The sequence below is a fragment of the Nicotiana tomentosiformis genome, chromosome 1 (genome assembly GCF_000390325.3).
Source record: "Nicotiana tomentosiformis chromosome 1, ASM39032v3, whole genome shotgun sequence".
NCBI classification, from domain to species: domain Eukaryota; kingdom Viridiplantae; phylum Streptophyta; class Magnoliopsida; order Solanales; family Solanaceae; genus Nicotiana; species Nicotiana tomentosiformis.
In genome coordinates, this window is record NC_090812.1 from 130,014,242 (window position 1) to 130,033,800 (window position 19,559).

Genomic DNA, 19,559 nt, shown 5'->3' on the forward strand with positions numbered 1-19,559 from the left:
ATCTCCTCTCTATCCCGGGCAAGCATGCCCTCCAATCTCCTGGCAATACTTACCACCTGCTGATAAGAATTATCCATCTCCAACTCCCTGGCCATACTAATCCGGATGTTGGGGTGGAGTCCCTCAATAAGCCGTCGAACCCTCTCTCGAACGGTGGCAACCAAGGCCGGTGCATGTCGGGCCAAATCACTGAAGCGAACTACATACTTTGACACAGTCATAGAACCCTGGCGCAGCTGCTCAAACTCCGCGCGCCATGAGTCTCTGAGGCTCTGAGGGACATACTCTCTCAAAAACATGTCCGAGAACCGAGTCCATATAAGTGAAGCTGCCTCAACCGGACTACTCAACTCATAAGCACGCCACCACTAATAGGCTGCTCCTCTAAGTTGGAATGTAGTAAAAGAAACCCCGCTCGTCTCCGCTACACCCATAGTACGAAGAATACGATGACACTCCTCCAGAAAACCCTGAGCATCATCTGTAGCCAATCCACTGAAGGTAGGTGGGTGGTACTTTTTGTACCTCTCAAGTATGAGTTGCTCCACCTCAGAAGCTACTGCCCTAACCTCGGGCTGAGCTGGAGTTACCGGCTACATTGGTACAATCTCTGGAACCTGGTCGACCTGAACCCGCTGCTCTGGAGTACCGGCGACGGGAGTCTGTACTCCTCCCCCGGCCTGAGATATGGCAGGGGCAAGTGGAATCAATCCAACCTGAGCTAAGGTGCTGAACATGCTCAGAAACTGGGCTAGAGTCTCCTGGAGGGCTGGTGCAGGAACACGTGCCTCAGGTGTCTGCCCTCCAGCTGGAGCTACTGGGGGCTCCTCTGTAGCAGCTCATGCGGGTGCTCTGGCTGCACCACGTGGACATCCTCGGCCTCTCGCGGCTCTAGCAGGGGCACGAGTGCCTGGTCATCAGATCCACTTGTACGTGTCCTTACCATCTGTGAGAGAATAGAATACAGAAGTTTAGAATTTTCGAAGTCAACAATTTTCGCACGACAAGGAATCAAAGTAATGAAATTTTCCTAACAGTTCCATAGCCTCCCGAAGATAAGTACAAATGTCTCCGTACCGATCCGCGAGACTCTAATAAACCGGCTTGTGACTCACGACACCAATGAACCTAGAGCTCTAATACCAACTTGTCACGACCTAATTCTCCCTCCGTAAAATGTCGCGACAGCACCTAGTCTCTACGCCTAGGTAAGCCTAACGAAATGCAGAAATAACAAAAATAGAAGTAAAACTTAACAACTATCTACAACGGGTAACTAAATGACTGGTAACAATGCCGCTTAGCATGTACAATAGCCATCACTCCAGTAATACACAATATTCCCAAAACCCGGAACATCATAAATCACAAGCTACAGAAGGAAACTAATATCTCTATACACCAGAGTCTAATAACAGAAGTAAGGAAGGTAAATGACATAGGAGGGAATAGAGGGGGACTCCGAGGTCTGCGGACGCGGCAGATATACCTTGAAGTCTCCGTACAGCAGTAAGCACTCTCAGCTAGTAGCGGGGCTAATAAGAAGTACTTGGATCTGCACACAAAATATGTGCAAAAGGGTAGCATGAGTATACCACAACGGTACCCAGTAAGTGCCAAGCCTAACCTCGGTCGAGTAGTGATGAGATCAGGTCAGGGCCCTACTGGTATATATATAATAACTAAGACAGAATGAAATATTACAGAAAAAATAAGTACTGAAATTTAACAGGAATGAAATCATAGCAAGTCAACAGCTCAGTACACAGAAAATAACAACAGGGGATCTCCCAGGATACCGTTCCGTAGTCCCAAACGTAAATGTGCATAACGGGGGGGATCTACCAGAATATCGTTCCGTAGTCCCAAAGTAAATATGCAAAATAGGGGGATCTCCCAGAATACCGTTCCGTATCCCAAATTAAATATGCAGTACAGGGGGATCTCCCGGAATACCATTCCGTAGTCCCAAAGTAAATATGCAGTACATGGGGATCTCCCGGAATACCGTTCCGTAGTCCCAAAGTAAATATGTAGTACAGGGGGATCTCCCGGAAATACCGTTCCGTAGTCCCAAAGTAAATATGCAGTACAGGAGGATCTCCCGGAATACCGTTCCGTAATCTCAAAGTAAATATGCAGCCAAACAATAGAATTCAATAGTTACGGCACGAAATTCTACAGTTCAATCTAAGTACCAGTTAAGGAAAAATAGGTAAATTTACTAAACATGCTGCACGTAGTTCAAGTAAACAGTTAGGGCAAGTAGGCATGCTATTCTAATCTAGCAGGATACTACACATGTTGATGAAACTCAAATAAGAATGAAATCGGGTTATTACTTAGTAGAAAAATCGGGGTTTTACACAATTAACCCGTGTACGTACTCGTCACCTCACGTACACGGCACTCATATATCAAAAATAGTACAAATCCTAAAGAAATTTCCCCCACACAAGGTTATGCAAGCCACTTACCTCGAACCAAGCTCAATCAATTGGTAACAATGCCTTTTCCACGAATATCCGACTCCGAATGGCCCAAATCTAGCTAAAAATAGTTGCATATCATAAATACAACCATAATAGACTCATCTAATTAATGAAATCAATACTTTAACAAAAATTCCGAAATTCTCCCTAAAAAGTCGACCCGGGCCCACGTCTCGGAATCGGAAAAAAATTACAAAATTCGAAAGCCCATTCACTCACGAGTCCAACCATACCAAATTTACTAAAATCCGACACCAAATGGTCCTTCAAATCCACAGTTCAAACTTTCCAAATCCCTAGCCTTAAACTCACAAATTCCATCTTAAATACACACTAACTAGGTGAAAAAATAAATGGGGAAATAAGATTATTGATAAAAAATAAGCACAAGGGACTTACCTCAAGAAATGCCTCGAAAATACTCTCAAAAATCGCCCTAAACCGAGTTTGCAAAGTTCAAAATTACAAAAATCACGAAGCCCTTCGGTTTTAAACACTACCCAGGTATTTCCGCACCTGCGGAGCCTGGGCTCGCACCTGCGCGCCCGATGGTACGAAAAATGTGGGCTCACCTGCGAAAACAACTAACCTTGGCTGCCTCCGCTTCTGCGACCACTGGTCCGCATCTGCGCTATCGCAGGTGCGGAGAAACCATCGCACCTGTGACCTTTGCTGATCTCCACCCCTTCCGCATTTGCGCTCAACCTACCGCACATGCGGCTAATACCCTCGCATGTGCGATCATACCAGCAAAAGACCAAACTTCAGAAATTTTTCAACTTCCATTCCAAGTCCGTTAACCACCCGAAACTCACCCGAGGCCCCCGGGACCTCAACCAAACATACCAACCAATCCTAAAACACCATACGAACTTAGTCGAACCCTCAAACCACATCAAATAATGCTAAAATCAGAAATCATCCTCCGATTCAAACTTAAAGTACTTGAAACTTTCAAATTCGACAACCTATACAGAAACCAACCAAACCACATCCGACTGACCCCAATTTTTGCACATAAGTCATATTCAACATTACGGACCTACTCCAACTTCCGGAATCGGAATCCGACCCCGATATCAAAAAGTCCGTTATCGGTCAAAATCTCCAAAAATTCGACTTTCGCCATTTCATGCCTAAATAAGTTACGGACCTCTAAAACACAATCCGGACACGCCCCTAAACCCTAACGGAGCTAACAGAACCGACGTAATTTCATTCCGGAGTCGTTTTCACACAGTTCCGACTATTGTCCAAATTCTAAGGGTTAAGCTCCTGTTTTAGGGACTAAGTGTCCCGCAACACTCCAAAAATAAAAACGAAGCCTCCCGATAAGTCATAATAGCAGAAATAGATACGGGGGAAACAATAAATAGAGAATCGGGACTATTACTTTCAAAACAATCGACTGGATCGCTACAGTAAGACACAAAAATATACTTATTAATTGTAGATTGAAGAAGGTAATACGATAAAGTCTGGTGGAAAGAGTGGAAAAATGGACAATTCTCCTAGAACCTCTTCAATGTCTTTTGTTTATTTTAAAGGGTAATTCTTTTTAAGGGTAAGCTGTTCACTTTAACTTTTTTTTTTGGAAAAAGTTCTAAAAACAAATAAAATAATATGGATTCAACTCCTCTTTATTTCTTAGTCTCTCCATTTCTCCAAATTTTATTTGGATTAGAGACACTTGTCATGGTTAAAAATTAATAGATGAGATTTAATTGAATAAAATAAAGTCCTAACCATGGTTAAAAGTATTTAATTTCTTCCTTTATCCATTCCCAAATAATATCTTTTTCAATCCCACAATTATAGCTATAGATTATCTAAGATTTCTTCTCTTTCTCGTAGTAATTTTCTTTCGTGAGTTAATTCTTTTTTCACTTCTACAAAAATAGTAATTTTCTTTTCGCGAGTTAATTTTTTTCACTTTTACAAAATCTTCTTACATAATCATTAAATAATAAAAAATATTAGAAGTAAGTTCCAACATTTGATAATAATTTAAGAACGGTACAAATAATAAAAGTAAGTTCCAGGACCAATTTCAAAGCAACTTTTTTCAACTTAGCCGTGTAAAAGCATATGCATAAGTGTTCCCAAAGAGGTAAACCAAAAGTATCATGAATTGTTTTCTTGAGATTTATATAAGGGAAGACTTGAGCAGTTCTTTCCCACAATAATAAAGTTGGCAAGCTATGCGTCTCCTTTGATTTTCTAGGTGAACACCAGACCATCAATTATAAGTACAAGATAATTTCAAAGGGAATGTAGATCATCTGCTCAATTGCTTCAGTAATGAAAGAATGCAGCAAGATAAATTCACCAACACAAAAGTCATCCATCCTCTTATTTATTCACAACACATAAATACAAAAGTCATAATAATTAATAAACAGAACCAAGAATTATCTCAATTCTACTGCAATTTGATGTTTGTCAAAACAGAGAATTATATTTTTCAATATGGAAGCATTTATAAACTATACTCCAAAGCTGGAAAAAGTCACTGATTGTTTTTGGAATAAATAGTTCTGAAATCATCTTTGTGTTGACAAAGTTATACTGCTATGCAACCTTCGTTCTTTCATGATATTGGCGATCAACCTTGAGAGTGCTTCTTTAAATTATGAAATGAAATATCCTGCAAGTAAAATAATTCATATGAGAAGTATTATTTAAAAAAATAAGGACATAAAATCGTCAAAAAAAATTATACTAACTCTTAGGAGTTGAGATAGACTTCCATGAGATGTTAGCTGAGACAACTCTGAAGAATACCATGGGTAAGAATTTATCCCTATCACGTAAAGAGAAAAATAAGCTTACACAATACCACACAAGGAATAAAATATAGTTATTATGACATACCGTATTCGTTGTGGCATTAGACAATGGCGGACATGGTGCTTGGAGGTCTGCAAGGTGACTTACATGTTGGACAGTTTGCAATGGAGGAGATACTGGCGATTGAATCTTATTCTTCGTCTTCCTGGTCTTTTCCACAAAACTCTTTGGTCGAGTATTGGAGCGACGAGTTGATTGCTTCTTCTTTAACCCTATCACCTTTGTGACATTTGCACTATCAACAAATATCGTCTCATCATGGAGAACTTTGCTTGGAACTGGTGGACTTTCATGAGATTCATTTTTTATTTTTACTTCCTTCAACTTTGCAATTATCTCGTTGGAATACTTTGCAAGCAACTCATATCCTTCTTTGGATTCTGAAGCTTCACTTGCAATTTGGACAAGAGTTTGGCCTAAATGTCTATACCTTATACTAACTTCAACTTTTGAATCACCTCCCTCACTAAACACTTTAATCTCCATTGCAACCAAGTTGGTAACATCTTTTGTCCACCTTTTTAATATATAATGGTCAGGAATCTTATCTTTGATATTTAATGTGTCCAGAATCTTTAGAGCATGTCCACATAGTACACCCGAAAATTCGAACAATTTACAACTGCAAGAGACTACCTTTGTTGAGCACTTCACTACTACTACATGTTCTCTGCGACTTCCATGCGTGCTAACATTGTATTTACAAAATTCTCCTTCATCATGAAAGCCATTTATAGAGACAAGTAATGACCTTTCCCACTTCTTTTCGAACAAATCAAATATGGTTACAGTATATATTTCTCTCGCATGGATCAATAAAGGAAGCTTAACCTTCAAGACAGATATTCGTTGGGTAATATCAAAATTTGACTTACTTTCATTAGCACACTTATCATCAATAGCTCTTTGAAAATGCTTAAAGAACTGTACAATATCTAAATCGGATTTCAAGTAGCCCCTTAGTGATCCATTAAAACTTTCACTCAATTGTGTACTTCGCATACTTGCTGAAAATACATTTCTACCATATGTCATGGACCACTTTTCCCTTATAGCAAAAGTGTTTTTCAACCAACTATTATCCTTAAGGTCGTACTTCTCAAGCATTTCCTCCCATGCATTTAGAAAATCATCTTCATACTCGTAATAATAAAGCAATTTGCTAAAATCACTCGGAAATGATTTATGAGCTCTAAAGATATGGTTAAGATGTTTAAATGCATTTTGTTCCAAGTGCCATATACATAGACGATAATATGTTTGTGGCATCACTAATGAGACTGCTAAATATATTGCAGGATCTTGATCTGTGATGAATGTTTGTGGCTTATTTGCAGACATAGCTCTAAAAAATACAGTAAAAAGCCATTCAAATGCTTCAGCTGTTTCTTCGTATAAAAGGGCAGCACCAAATACAACCATTTCCCTTGATTATTTAATCCAACAAACAAAGACAATGGTCGATACTCCTTATTTGTTCTATATGTTGTATCAAATGATACAACATCTCCATAAATCTGAAAATCCCTTATCATTTTAGCATCAACCCAGAAAATATTTGTTATCAAACCATCATCATCAAATTGTAAAGAAAACCGAAAAGATGGATCTTTTATTACTCTTTTTTCAAAGTAATCGACCAAACTACGAGCCACTCCCTGCTTTAGACTTTCTTTACTTTTGTCACGAAGATAGTTTATGTGATCCCTCTTTGTATAACCTAAAGAAGCTTTTCCCCCAGCTAGACGAAAAGCATAGTCAAAAGATGGTTTAGGACATATTCCTGAATCATCCAATAAGTCAATTTCATATGCTCAAGAAAGTTTAATATTCCTTTGCGATGGCAGCATATGCGCTAGAGATGGAGGAACGAGAGGATGATTGTGCTTCTCTTCAAATGAAATGACAGAAAACTTCCCATTTGATTGACGACTTACGACCATGTGAGCTAAACAACCCGTCCTAGTTTCCTTTCTAGGTTTCTTGACCATCGCTTCTCGCTTGTCTCTTCCTCTATAACCTTCTTTATAACATGTAAATTTTCTCGAAGTCACATATCTGTGGACTTTACTTTTGTTTGCATATTCTTTTGTAACACTAAACTCAATTGTAGCAGCATATTTGTTGTAGTATTCATATGCATACTCTTCTGAATCAAATGTCATCCCAAGTTTTATTGGCTCAAATAAATTAGAAACATCCATATGTTTCTTTTGAGATGGGATCACCATAAATCTACCATTAAACAAGAGAAAGTAAGATACATATCATAAGTGAGCACTTACTTTGTTGTAGCTTTTACTTAACACTTGACTTATAAAGTAATTATGAGGCATAGTCCCTGCTAACCTCCAAATTTTTTATTTGATTGATACAATTCAACAAGCAATAATGAAAGAAAATGGTGCATAACTATACTAGTTTGACGATCAATTAACCTTGATTCATAAGATATTCAAATCTAATTTTATTTATAAGTTAAAATGATAAACTTTTAAATTTATTTTCTTTCAAGTCAAAGTCTAGTACACCAAAGAACAGAATAGTTAAGTTTCGAAATTCTACACCAAAAGGTTCAGTCTATTCTTCCCACACCAAAAAGTTCACGACTTAGTAATTTCCACAATTACATAGTATACAATCTTTTACTCTACAATTGCCACAACAAGAAATGTACAAAAAAGTATATAACTTCTAAGGAATAGAATTAATGTATAAACAAGAACCTGACGAGAATTTCAGAGCAGTTATTCCAGAAAAATGAATTTCCACGACTTGCTATCTTGTTCTCTGTTTTTCCACTTGTTGTGTTTTTCTCTATTGATTTTTAACCTAACAATGACATTCAAGAACTGGATTTTCATGGTAAAAATCTGAAAGATTTTCTCTGCTACTATGATTTTCGGTATTTTCTTGAGAGCAGATGTATTTTGGCGCGTAGAGGGAGAAATTATGAAAAGTTCTGACGAGAGATAAAATATATTATTTAGGAATGGATAAATGAAGAAATTAAATATTTTTTAATTATAGCTAGAATTTTATTTTATTTAATTAAATCTCATCTATTAAATTTTAGCCATAATAAGTGTCTCTAATCCGAGCAGAAATTTGGATGAAATGAAGAGACTAAAAAATGAAGGGGCAGTTGAATCCAAACAGTATGATGTAAATATCAAACGTGGCACCCAATGCTAAAGCCACGTTAGCAGAGCGTAGAACACGAGACGTTAGAGCGAAATCGTGGCCTCATGTAAGAGAAAGGGCAGCACGTCAAACAACGAAAACAACGTCATACTTAAATATCGTAATATAAGACAAAATCAAAGGGCATTGTAGTCCATATGTTTTACAGTTAATAACTTTACCATATTACCCTCCAACTGCATCGGAGTTCTCTTCAAACTCTCCTTTTCTATTTTTGTATTGCATATATTTTTGGGTTTCTATAGGGTATATTCTCCGGTTCTTCTCCTCTCTCTTCTCTCTCTAAAATGTAAAATCTTTCACACTGTTATTCACCTCATCATAGCTTTAATATACATTCATATTTATTCAAGAGAGAGAAGAGAGAGAGAGAGAGAAAAGAGACTTGATCTTTTGCTAATTTGCGGATTTTCATCTAACCAGTCAAAGGTGACATTTCTATTGCACATCTTCTTGAATTTCAATCTGGTTGTTTTTTTAACCTGTTAATGATCAATTTTGTGTTATTATTGGGCTGTCCAGTTGTCGAATTTGGAAAAAAGATTTAATCTTGGTGTGCATTTTCAGATGGTGGGTACTGAGTACTGACATTTTGGATGTGTTTAGTTGGGGGGGTGGGTTCTGTGCTTTGCTTACTGCTGAAGTTTGCTTTTTTGAGACAAATTCTTGTATGTAGCAATCTGCATGTTCAGATTTGGTTCTTAAAGATTTGATGTAATCTTACACCAACTGTGGATCCCAATTGGGCTCATTTATGGTTAACTTGGTTTTGCTTCAATTTTGTGTGCATGATATTTTTGTATCTTCATGTACTTTAATCGATCATTTTATTACTGAGTCTTGATGGTTCTGTTGGTGTCTTGATTAGTTCTACAATTTCTGTTCTCAATTACTATTAATTCAAGTTCTCAACAAAAAGATTGCACTTTCCTTCGCATTGTTGAAGCTGCAGCTCTAGGAATGTAGTTTATGAATGCATTTCTGAAGAACATTGTAAATGCTATTTATCAGTGGTTGTGGTTACTCATATTCGATGATTAATTTGGGGTGGGGGGCTTCATGAAGTATCTTTTCAAGATTTGTTATCTTCTTTTTATGTTCATTTTTTTTTACTAAATGTATTACATATTGATACATGATTGAACCCCCAATCTCTGCTACCTGACTACCAATCAGAACATTATAGTGTTCATCTTATTAAAAAGCATTAGTTAATTTGGGTATATATGTGGATCATCATTTGGACTATATAGATAAACATTAAGAGTAAACATGTATGTTATCACGAGCGAATCTCTGTCAAACAATCTGGTTATCAAATTTCGGCATTTTCTATGCCAGGCCATACCAAAGACTCTTTTAGTGGTGTTTGTTCATGGTGTGAGGTGTGGATGGAGCTGGATTTCTAAAGAATACATAGATTAGCCTGTCTCATTGCAGGTTCAAGATGTCTTGATTTCATTGCTGGACACTCAGAAACACTAACTTGGAAGACTTTGAACATTATTCACTAGCATATAATTTTGGCAAAAGGTCATTGCTGTCGTGAGTGGTAGTGACAGCTGCTAACCATCCAAACCATACAGACTAACTTATTTCAGCTAATGGAGGAAGTAGTTCCATTATCATGTCAGAAGCAGCACATCCCTGCTAGGAAACTTTCATTCAATGGATGCTCCAAAGATCTCTGGGCTGCTGTACAAGACGGGTCTGTAGCTGATGTTGATTCGTCTTTGGCATTCCTTAAGAGGTGTGGAGGAAATATCAATGCGAGGAATACCTTTGGCCTTACCCCTCTCCATATCGCAACCTGGAGAAATCACGTCCCAATAGTTAAGAGGCTACTTGCTGCTGGTGCAGACCCTGATGCTAGGGTGTGTTGGTCTTTTGATCCTTTAGATCATCTCAATTTTTAATGTCATTTATACATGCATGCTGACTTGTTGCTCTCATAGTTTTAGCCGTCACATGATAGGGCGAGTAATTTATTACATTTTTTGGCTTTTCCCTTCTTTTCTCCCCTTTTAAAAGAATCTTTTGCATTTTTCTTATATTGTGGTGGACAATGATCTAAAAATTCAGCATATTCATGGCATAGTTATTTCAATTCTTGTTTTTAAGTGCGTGTCTTGTCATATGACTAATTTGCAAATGTTCTGATGGTGAACTCTGTTTTCTGGACTACGCTACTTTGATAAATAATCTAGCCATGGTGTTCTTGCCTATTCTAAGTCTTTGCTGAAACATTATGTAATGTTAAGTTGGTAACTATGGAGTGATATTTGGTGCATCTTACCAACCATGTGTGTGTGCGTTGACCGTCTTTCTTGGGGATTTGTGTCAGGTAAGCTACTACTAGGGAGTGAAAAATGAAAAAAGCTGCATTTTTATGGCATGTCTGAAGATCAATATAACTTGAAAGATTGTAGGACCTATTTGAGCACACAACTGAAGGGCATGGTCCTCAATGTTGTATCAAGTTTGTTCTCATGACAAGTTAGAAGAGAAAAATATGTCACAATCCAGATAACAACAACAACAACCCAGTATAATCCCACTAGTGGGGTCTGGGGAGGGTAGTGTGTACGCAGACCTTACCCCTACCCTGGGGTAGAGAGGCTGTTTCCAATAGACCCTCGGCTCCCTCCCTCCAAGAACTCCCCACCTTGCTTTTGGGGTGACTCGAACTCACAACCTCTTGGTTGGAAGTGGAGGGTGCTCACCACTAGAGCAACCCACTCTTGTCTCACAATCCAGATAAGGTTCAGAAAATAAAACGTGGAAGGAATCCACTCATGCAGAATTTCATAGCGGTACAGTACAATGATTATGGACCTCTGACCTAAAAAGAAATGGTTATCGATCTTCAATGATGTCAGTTTTTCAATTCGATCCCGTCTGTTCAGAAAAGCTTGATGTACATTTGCTTATGAAATCTATATTTACCGTGTCAGGATGGGGAATCAGGATGGAGTAGCCTTCATCGCGCCCTGCATTTTGGTCATCTTGCTATTGCTAGCATCCTTCTACAGTCTGGTGCTTCTATCACTTTGGAAGACACCAAATCTAGAACTCCCATTGATTTGTTGTCAGGACCTGTTTTACAGGGCTTTGAAAAGAAAAATTCAGGTAGATGTGAAGACATTTCAATTTCTGTGAACTCTGTCTTTAATTCATTTCATAGTGGATTGCAGTTGACTTTCTTTGTTGTTTGCATGTTTTTTTTTCTTTTAGCTGCTACAGAGGTTTTCAGTTGGGGAAGTGGTGTGAATTATCAACTAGGGACTGGAAATGCTCACATTCAAAAGTTACCCGGTAAAGTTGATTCTCTTCATGGGTCAGTCATCAAGTTGGTTTCTGCAGCAAAATTTCATAGTGCAGCCGTCACTGCCCGTGGAGAACTCTATACTTGGGGTTTTGGACGAGGTGGCCGTCTTGGGCACCCAGACTTTGATATACATAGGTAAACTTAATTTGAGGAAAGCTTTTGACTTTCCAGAACAATCCAGCAGTATGTTTTTTCTGCTTATATTGAGGGATGTAGTGTATATCCTATATTTTTTTTGCATTATGAAAATTTTATTAAGAAGAATTATAATATTTTCTAACTGAATAGTATGCTCTTTTACCTATACTTTTAATGTAATAATTTTTTGTTTCATTTCTTACTCTGTTCTTTAACCTTGCTACTTAGATTTTCTCATGCTAGCAGCATATGTTCATAGTTAATTAGTTTCTTTCATGGTATCAAGCGTCAACTATGTTTGATAATGGATATTCGATGTTCTTCCAGCGGCCAAGCTGCGGTAATAACTCCACGACAAGTGATCTCTGGTTTAGGGGCACGTCGAGTGAAAGCTGTTGCTGCTGCTAAACATCACACTGTTATTGCAACAGAGGCTGGAGAAGTTTTCACTTGGGGTTCCAACAGAGGTAAATGCTTTTTTGCTATTCACATAACCATATTTACCAACTCTGTGAGTTATCCCAAGCAGATAATGTGCTGTCAATATTTATGTCATTGACTTATTAGGTGTATCAAAATTGTCATGCTTCCTCTTTGGTTGTAATTTATTGCATAGGAATTGGTATTTGTAATAAGTGTTTTTGGCTTTCATGGTTGCATGTTGATTCATTTGGTTATGATGCGCAGAGGGTCAACTTGGGTATACTTCAGTAGATACTCAACCCACACCTCGTAGAGTGAGTTCACTGAGGTCAAAAGTAGTTGCTGTTGCTGCAGCAAACAAGCACACTTCTGTAGTTTCTGACTTGGGTGAGGTTTTCACCTGGGGATGCAATAAGGAGGGTCAGCTAGGCTACGGAACATCTAACTCGGCTTCTAACTATGCTCCAAGGATTGTTGAGTATTTGAAGGGAAAGGTTTTTGTTGGAGTTTCTGCAGCTAAGTATCACACGGTTGTTCTTGGATCTGATGGAGAGGTTTTCACTTGGGGTCACCGGCTTGTTACTCCAAAGAGAGTTGTGATTGGCCGGAATCTAAAAAAGATGAGCAACATCCCGTTGAAGTTTCACCGTAAGGAACGTCTTCATGTGGTTGCAATAGCTGCCGGGACTACACATAGTATGGCTCTTACAGAGGATGGCACGTTATTTTATTGGGTGTCATCTGATCCTGATCTGCGCTGTCAACAGGTTTTAGCTGCTGTCTATGTTGTGTATACAGTTTCTAGCACTTCGTGTGAATAACATCTAATATATCTTAATTATTTGTAGTTATATTCACTATGTGGTACAAATATAGTGTGCATCTCTGCTGGGAAATATTGGACAGCTGCGGTTACTGTGACAGGTGATGTGTATATGTGGGATGGGAAGAAAGGGAAGGAGAAACCACCTGCTTTAACTCGGTTACATGGGGTTAAAAAGGCAACTTCAATTTCCGTTGGGGAGACCCATTTGTTGATCATTAGTTCTCTATATCATCCTGGTTACCCACCCAATATTTTGAAGAATGGTTCTATGCTCAAGCCGAAGATGAAAAGTGATACAGATGAACTCGATGAGGGTTTTATGTTTGATGAGGTTGAGTCAGAGGAAGTACTGTTTATCTCAGAAAAAGACACAGTCAAAAATAAGACTGCACCAGCCTTAAAGAGCCTTTGTGAGACGGTGGCTGCAGAGCATTTGGTGGAGCCACGGAATGCTATTCAACTGCTGGAAATTTCGGATTCACTAGGGGCAGAAGATCTAAGAAAATACTGCGAGGTATTTTCTTGTTCCTCTATGTGCTTCATTTGTGATCTTTAATGAGGAGAGGTTATGCTGTAGTATAAGGTTCAGGAATTTATAAAGTTTTGAAGTTAATGATAGGGTACTTCACAATTATAATTGTAGCGTGTTCTAAACTCTCTTTTTGTGACTGTGTTCTGTAGCTCTATTTGCCAAAAGATTCCGGGTTTAGGTGCTTGTTCTCAAATATGATTGACCCTTGCTTATCTCTATTAGACTGCACAACATGAGATATCAGTCTGGTCTTGCTTCTGAAAGTTCTTTTTCTCCCCCCTTTTCGCTTCTCTTTGGCTGCTACTGAGTCGTATGTGGTAGAGCACACACGGGTATAGAGCTCTGTCCTTTCAAGATATCGCATCTATAACAATACATGGCTAGCGAACAAAATTTCTTGAAAACCTACATGTTTTGAGAGTCGTGACTGATTCACCACTTGGAGACAGATTTGTCAATATAATTCGACTGAAAGAACATGAGATCGTGGGTAGGGAAGGGGAGGGAAAGGCAAAAAATACATCTTATTAGATCGGCTTACTATCCTAGTTTCCTTCCAATGAAACATATTGGTCGGAAAGGTTTCTTTTGCAGTAAAATGTCAGGCTGAAAAGGTTAAAACCGGTTGTCTTGTCAATTTTTGTTATTCCCAATGCAGATTGCTGTTCGCTAAGGGCCCGTGCCACTTTGATTCTTTTTCTTTTGACATCAGATTTATTGGTGGATTGTAAATTGCTGTAAGACATGATTTAGATACAAATGGAGTGGTAATCGAGCTCAATTTCTTTTGTTGACTGTGTCTTCACTATAATCGTTAGTCTGGAGATTCTGTACAATCTTTGGTTAGCTGTTTAACCTTTTTTTTATTTTCTTATTTTTATTTTAATACCTTACACCCATTAGCGGGTTGCAGGTGCTGTCACCTCTATATTACTTATCATTCAAGACTATTTTATGGATAGCTCTTGTAGAAGCTAAGCGGATTTTTTTTGCAGGATATTGCAATCCGCAATCTTGATTACATATTTACAGTCTCAGGCCATGCAGTTGCAAATACTTCACTTGACGTATTGGTTATGCTCGAGAAAGTGTGGGATATGAAGTCATCTGAACCCTGGAGTTATCGTCGGCTTCCAACTCCTACTGCCCCCTTCCCTGCCATAGTAGATAGTGAAGAAGATAATGATGATATTGAGTCTCTTAGGACGCGTGACCATTGTACAAACAGGCCAATGTGGAGACAAGAGAGAGACCAGAGATTAGATAACTTTCTACAGTCTGATGAAGTGAAAGACGGGGTTTTGAAACAGGTACGAGTTTTGAGGAAAAAGTTGCAGCAGATTGAGATGCTTGAAGATAAGCAATTCAAGGGGCAGACTCTTGATGACCAGCAAATCGCTAAGCTTCAGACAAGGTCAGAATTGGAGAAGTCACTTGCTGAGCTTGGTGTCCCAGTAGAAACGCTCCAATCAACAGTATCATCCTCTGTTCTTGCTGATGGAAAAGGGAGTAAAAAAGTGGACGTACCTAAGAAGCAAAGGAGAAAGAGCAAACAAAAGGCTGTACCAGTGGAGGTGGCGTCCAGTAAATGTGAAAGTGCAGAATCCAGTCCCAGAATGGGTGCCTTGGGTGTTCAAATTCCTGAAGTCCAGTACGAGGTGAGGTTTTTAGCCATTTCTATTTGTTCAATTCTTGGTGATCTGAAGACAGTAAACTAGATTCCATGCCTATTTGTACTGATTTAAACATATCATCCATTCGTTAAGGTTTTTCGTTTTAAGGTGATAGAGAGTAATGATCTACGAGGAGAGTGAGAAGTGAGAAATATCTTTTGATAGCTTAAGGTGATCAGGTTGATTAGTGTCAGATTATTGGTTACAGGAGTGCCTGGTTTGTTTCTGTACCTCTTAATTTTATATTGAGTAGTGTGTTGATGAAAATGTCAGAGCTGCTATATGGCTACTTTTAGGAGTCTTCTTAGCCCTATTAGGGGTTTCTATGCCAGTAGTAAATATAGAGAACTTCTAGTACCTTTCATTTCTATTTTGTTTTGTAAAATGTTGGCCTGAGATGAATTTAAATGGGGAACATTGTCAGTGACGATTCACATAGCCAACCCCTACTGGTTTCGAACTGAGGTGTAGTAGTTGTTGTTGCTGCTATATGGCTACTTTCTAAATACTTCACATGTATTACCACTAGTTTAAGGATGTATTTTTACAAGTCTTTGTGGTTTCCTCTAACAAGTCATTTCAGCAAAACCCCACTGCTGTTTATACATGGAAGCTGCTTGGATCATCGAACTACCGCATACTGATTTTCTTTATGATGTTGACTGGGGAAATGGTTTTGTTTCTTAATAGTTTCTCTTCCAATTGTAGGATGACCACAAAGGTTTGGAAGGAGCTGCAGCCAATCAAGATGCAAAAGATTCTCCCATTGTCATCAAGAGAGACCTTGGAAACAGCCTGAATAGTAAAGGTTCGTCAGCTGTAGCATCAAAGAAGAAAAATAGGAAAGGTGGACTTTCCATGTTTCTAAGTGGTGCTCTTGATGATGTTCCCAAAGCTGTAGTTCCACCACCAGTTGTGCAAAAAAGTGAAGGCCCTGCTTGGGGTGGTGCTAAGGTTACGAAAACCTCTGCATCCCTTCGAGAAATACAGGATGAGCAAAGCAAAGTAATAGATACAAAGCCCTTGAAGCCCAGGGACCTGGTAGAAGATCCCTCTGGTGATAGTAGTGGTGGTAAATTACGGTTGAGTTCATTTTTACAGTCGAATCCGATACCCATGTCACGTACAGCACCTGTCTCTGATGTGGAAAAGAACACCCCTCCTTGGGCTGCCTCCGGTACGCCTCCTCTTTTACGTCCATCTCTCAGGGACATCCAACTGCAGCAGGTTGGTTATTCTCTACCCTGCCTTGCCTCCTTGTGCCAAATCTAGACTGTCATGGGTTCACAAAAAGAAAATTTGCCCTTCTGAACATTCATTTTGTTTGTTTGCGTGCTTGGTCCATTGTGCTGTCTGTTTATCTATACAGTTAACAAAGGCCCAACAGTTTAGAGTAACTACTCTCAGCTGGAAATTGTTCGTGTTCCTAATAGGAATGCTAAAATCCTTGTCCTAAGTTTTGTGTCCACTTTTGTCTCTACAATACCTTCTATCGCTCCACCTTTTAGCCTATAATCTCTCGATGTTTGTTCAGAATTTCACTTGATTTGAGGTTTAGAACCCATGTTTAAGTTAACTATTAAAAGATTTCATAGGAATATGCACATGCAGTCACACTTTCTTGCTAATTATAAGTTTAAGCTTGCTGGTCAATGTATACAGTACACTGCATTTGATTTCAGAATCCTCCAATCCGGCATGTCTTTTGTTCCTGACACAAGACTATATTGACTTTTATCTGCTGAATATTTTGCTGTAGGTAAAGCAACCGTTGGCCCTCTCTCATAGCCCAAAGACGAGAACTACTGGCTTCTCAGTGATGACGGGTCAAGGCTCACCATCAGAATCTAGTTGTCCGAGTCGCTGGTTCAAACCAGAAGTTGAAACACCTTCGTCTATCCGTTCAATACAGATAGAGGAGAGGGCTATCAAGGACCTAAAACGGTTTTATAGCAATGTTAGGGTAGTTAAAAACCAGTCCTAATACTGTTTGGCATTCTTCATGTAATGCCTAATCAGAACAAGTTTCTAAGAATGCCAAGACAGTTTGGCATTCTATCTATAATTCCTACTCTGCTCTCTTTGTTCCGCTCGGCTAAGCTTTGCCCGTAAATAGGTGTACATTATGCCCTAAGTTGTTAGTGTTTGGAAGATTAGGTTTCTTGTTATTTCTCTTCTTTTGGGTTAATTGGAACTCTAGCTGATTTTGGTTGGCTGGTGTTCTGTTCACCCCATTTTGAATAAGGAGCCAATAAAGGGCAGTGTAAATATATGTATTTGTCCATGTCTTTATCTTGGATAAGTAGAAAAAGTTATTGGTCAATTATCATTTTTTTTTTGTCCCAATTATTTTGGGTATGGGGTCTAGGGGTAGGGGAAGAACTTGACAGGATGAATGTCGCACCTCTTGGATGAGATGTACCAGGTTTACTGGTCTAGCTGATTTTATTGCCTTTTTCTTGTTGGGTTAAAACAAGCTGCCTTTACTTCACAGTTGAGTTATTTTATGGAGACATGTTGGACAGTGTACATTTCAAATGGTAGACGCCTAAAACTTGCACTGTTGATTCCAGAATTCACGTGCTTCAAATGCTCAGTTCAATTTCAGAATTACGTTTGAAGTGGTCGATTGTAATATGCGATACTATGACTTTTTGCCTGCTTCAAGTTTATGAGGGAGTAACACAAGTAATTCACTTAAAAGTAACAGGCCTGGCCGGAGTCACACACGGCTTAGAGTGGAACGTCTATGCCAAATTTCTTTGGTCCGTAGTGGACTGGATAATCTATTTTCCTAATTACATATTCAATAAAAACCTTATTGAACACACCCTCTGCCATGCTGAAAAATCCTTATTAATTAAGAAAAATTGCTTTTCTACTAGCTCTGAAAGTTTGAGAAGATATCGAATCTTTATATTTTGGCTTGACGTGGATACAATAATTCCTACTAGATGTAAAGATCTGATGATAATAGCTGATGCAAGCTGCTTTCCGAATTGATGGCATAAGCAGTAGCACATTGGTATACTAACTATTTTATGTAGGTATCTTTCAGACTTCTCAATTTCATTCTTGAAATGTCGAAGAAAACCACAATTTGATCCCAATTTGATCTGGGAATTGAATGCCGTATATATACTACAAGTCTAAGCACAGACGCGGATCTAGAATTTTAAGTTTATGGGTTCCTATAACAATCTCAAGTTAATCTACATGATAACTGGACCAACGAACTGGGTTCCAAACTAAATATTCTTATACTTTTAATGATTTTTTTTAGTACAAATACTAGGTCTATGCAAATATTACTGGGTTCACAGGAACCCGTAATGTTTGCTCTAGATCCGCCTGTCTTGGGATACAGGTGCTGCGGTATACCCTATCTCAATGAATTCATAATTTTAAAAAATAATATATATATATATATATATATATATATATATATATATATATATATATATATATATATATATATATATTGTATTTGAGTTACACAATAAAAGTTTTAAAAAGTGTAAGTTTCGAAAAATATGATTGTTGACCCCATTTAATAAACTCAATTCTCTATTCCACATAAATCCTTAATCATTTCATTTCACTCATAAAAGACAATCTTGTTTTGTTCTCACAAACAAAATACAATTGTTCTATTATTTTTAAACAACAAGAAGTACCATATGAATTATTTCTAACAAATTAGAAAGAATAAATCACTATCTCAAAAGTATTATTCAGCCATTTCTACGCGTTGGAGTGAACTTTCTTTCTCTATCCAATTACATAACTATGCATCCGAATATTTCATAAAAATGAAAGTAAGCGTATAAGAATACAATGAAATTACTGATAATTAGTAAATTCTAAGAGGAGTATGTTAATCTATGAACAAAACTATTTTATGTTTAAAAATCCTTAAATTCATAGCCTTACAAGTTACTCCTCTGAACTTGGCCATTTTGATAGTTGTTACCTCTTCGATGTTGATGTGACAAAGAACATTGATACATTCTTTTATGCGCGTAGGAGTGAAGAAAAATAAAAAAAATTAACTTCGGAATGAGATATTTTTCAATCGTTAGTTGTCACATTT

At 38.2% G+C, this 19,559-nt stretch overlaps 2 protein-coding genes across 11 annotated transcripts; one reads left to right on the top strand and one right to left on the bottom strand.

The window, feature by feature from the left end:
* Positions 1-4,845: 4,845 nt before the first annotated feature.
* Positions 4,846-8,297, bottom strand: LOC104114503 (protein FAR1-RELATED SEQUENCE 5-like). 5 transcript variants are annotated; one of them, XM_070191468.1, is made up of 3 exons: positions 8,069-8,297; positions 5,219-7,577; positions 4,846-5,139 (listed from the first exon to the last, which is right to left on the bottom strand). In XM_070191468.1, the coding sequence occupies exons 2-3, from the start codon at positions 6,762-6,764 to the stop codon at positions 5,123-5,125; spliced, it is 1,563 nt and encodes a 520-aa protein (XP_070047569.1). In that variant the 5' UTR covers positions 6,765-7,577; positions 8,069-8,297; the 3' UTR covers positions 4,846-5,122. The 5 variants fall into 5 exon arrangements, 4 of the variants coding, with proteins under 4 accessions (XP_070047569.1, XP_070047568.1, XP_070047574.1 ...); XR_011412549.1 differs by having other exon boundaries at positions 4,847-5,139; positions 5,219-5,295; positions 5,367-8,297; XM_070191467.1 differs by having other exon boundaries at positions 5,219-8,297.
* A 537-nt stretch (positions 8,298-8,834) lies between these two features.
* LOC104114501 (uncharacterized) lies at positions 8,835-17,789 on the top strand. 6 transcript variants are annotated; one of them, XM_009624957.4, is made up of 10 exons: positions 8,836-8,975; positions 9,888-10,420; positions 11,501-11,675; positions 11,781-12,009; positions 12,340-12,479; positions 12,700-13,202; positions 13,284-13,775; positions 14,789-15,451; positions 16,175-16,693; positions 17,226-17,789. In XM_009624957.4, the coding sequence occupies exons 2-10, from the start codon at positions 10,151-10,153 to the stop codon at positions 17,448-17,450; spliced, it is 3,216 nt and encodes a 1,071-aa protein (XP_009623252.1). In that variant the 5' UTR covers positions 8,836-8,975; positions 9,888-10,150; the 3' UTR covers positions 17,451-17,789. The 6 variants fall into 6 exon arrangements, with proteins under 6 accessions (XP_033516738.1, XP_009623252.1, XP_033516735.1 ...); XM_033660847.2 differs by having other exon boundaries at positions 8,835-8,975; positions 9,972-10,420; positions 11,501-12,009; XM_033660844.2 differs by having other exon boundaries at positions 11,501-12,009.
* The last annotated feature ends 1,770 nt before the right edge of the window (positions 17,790-19,559 follow it).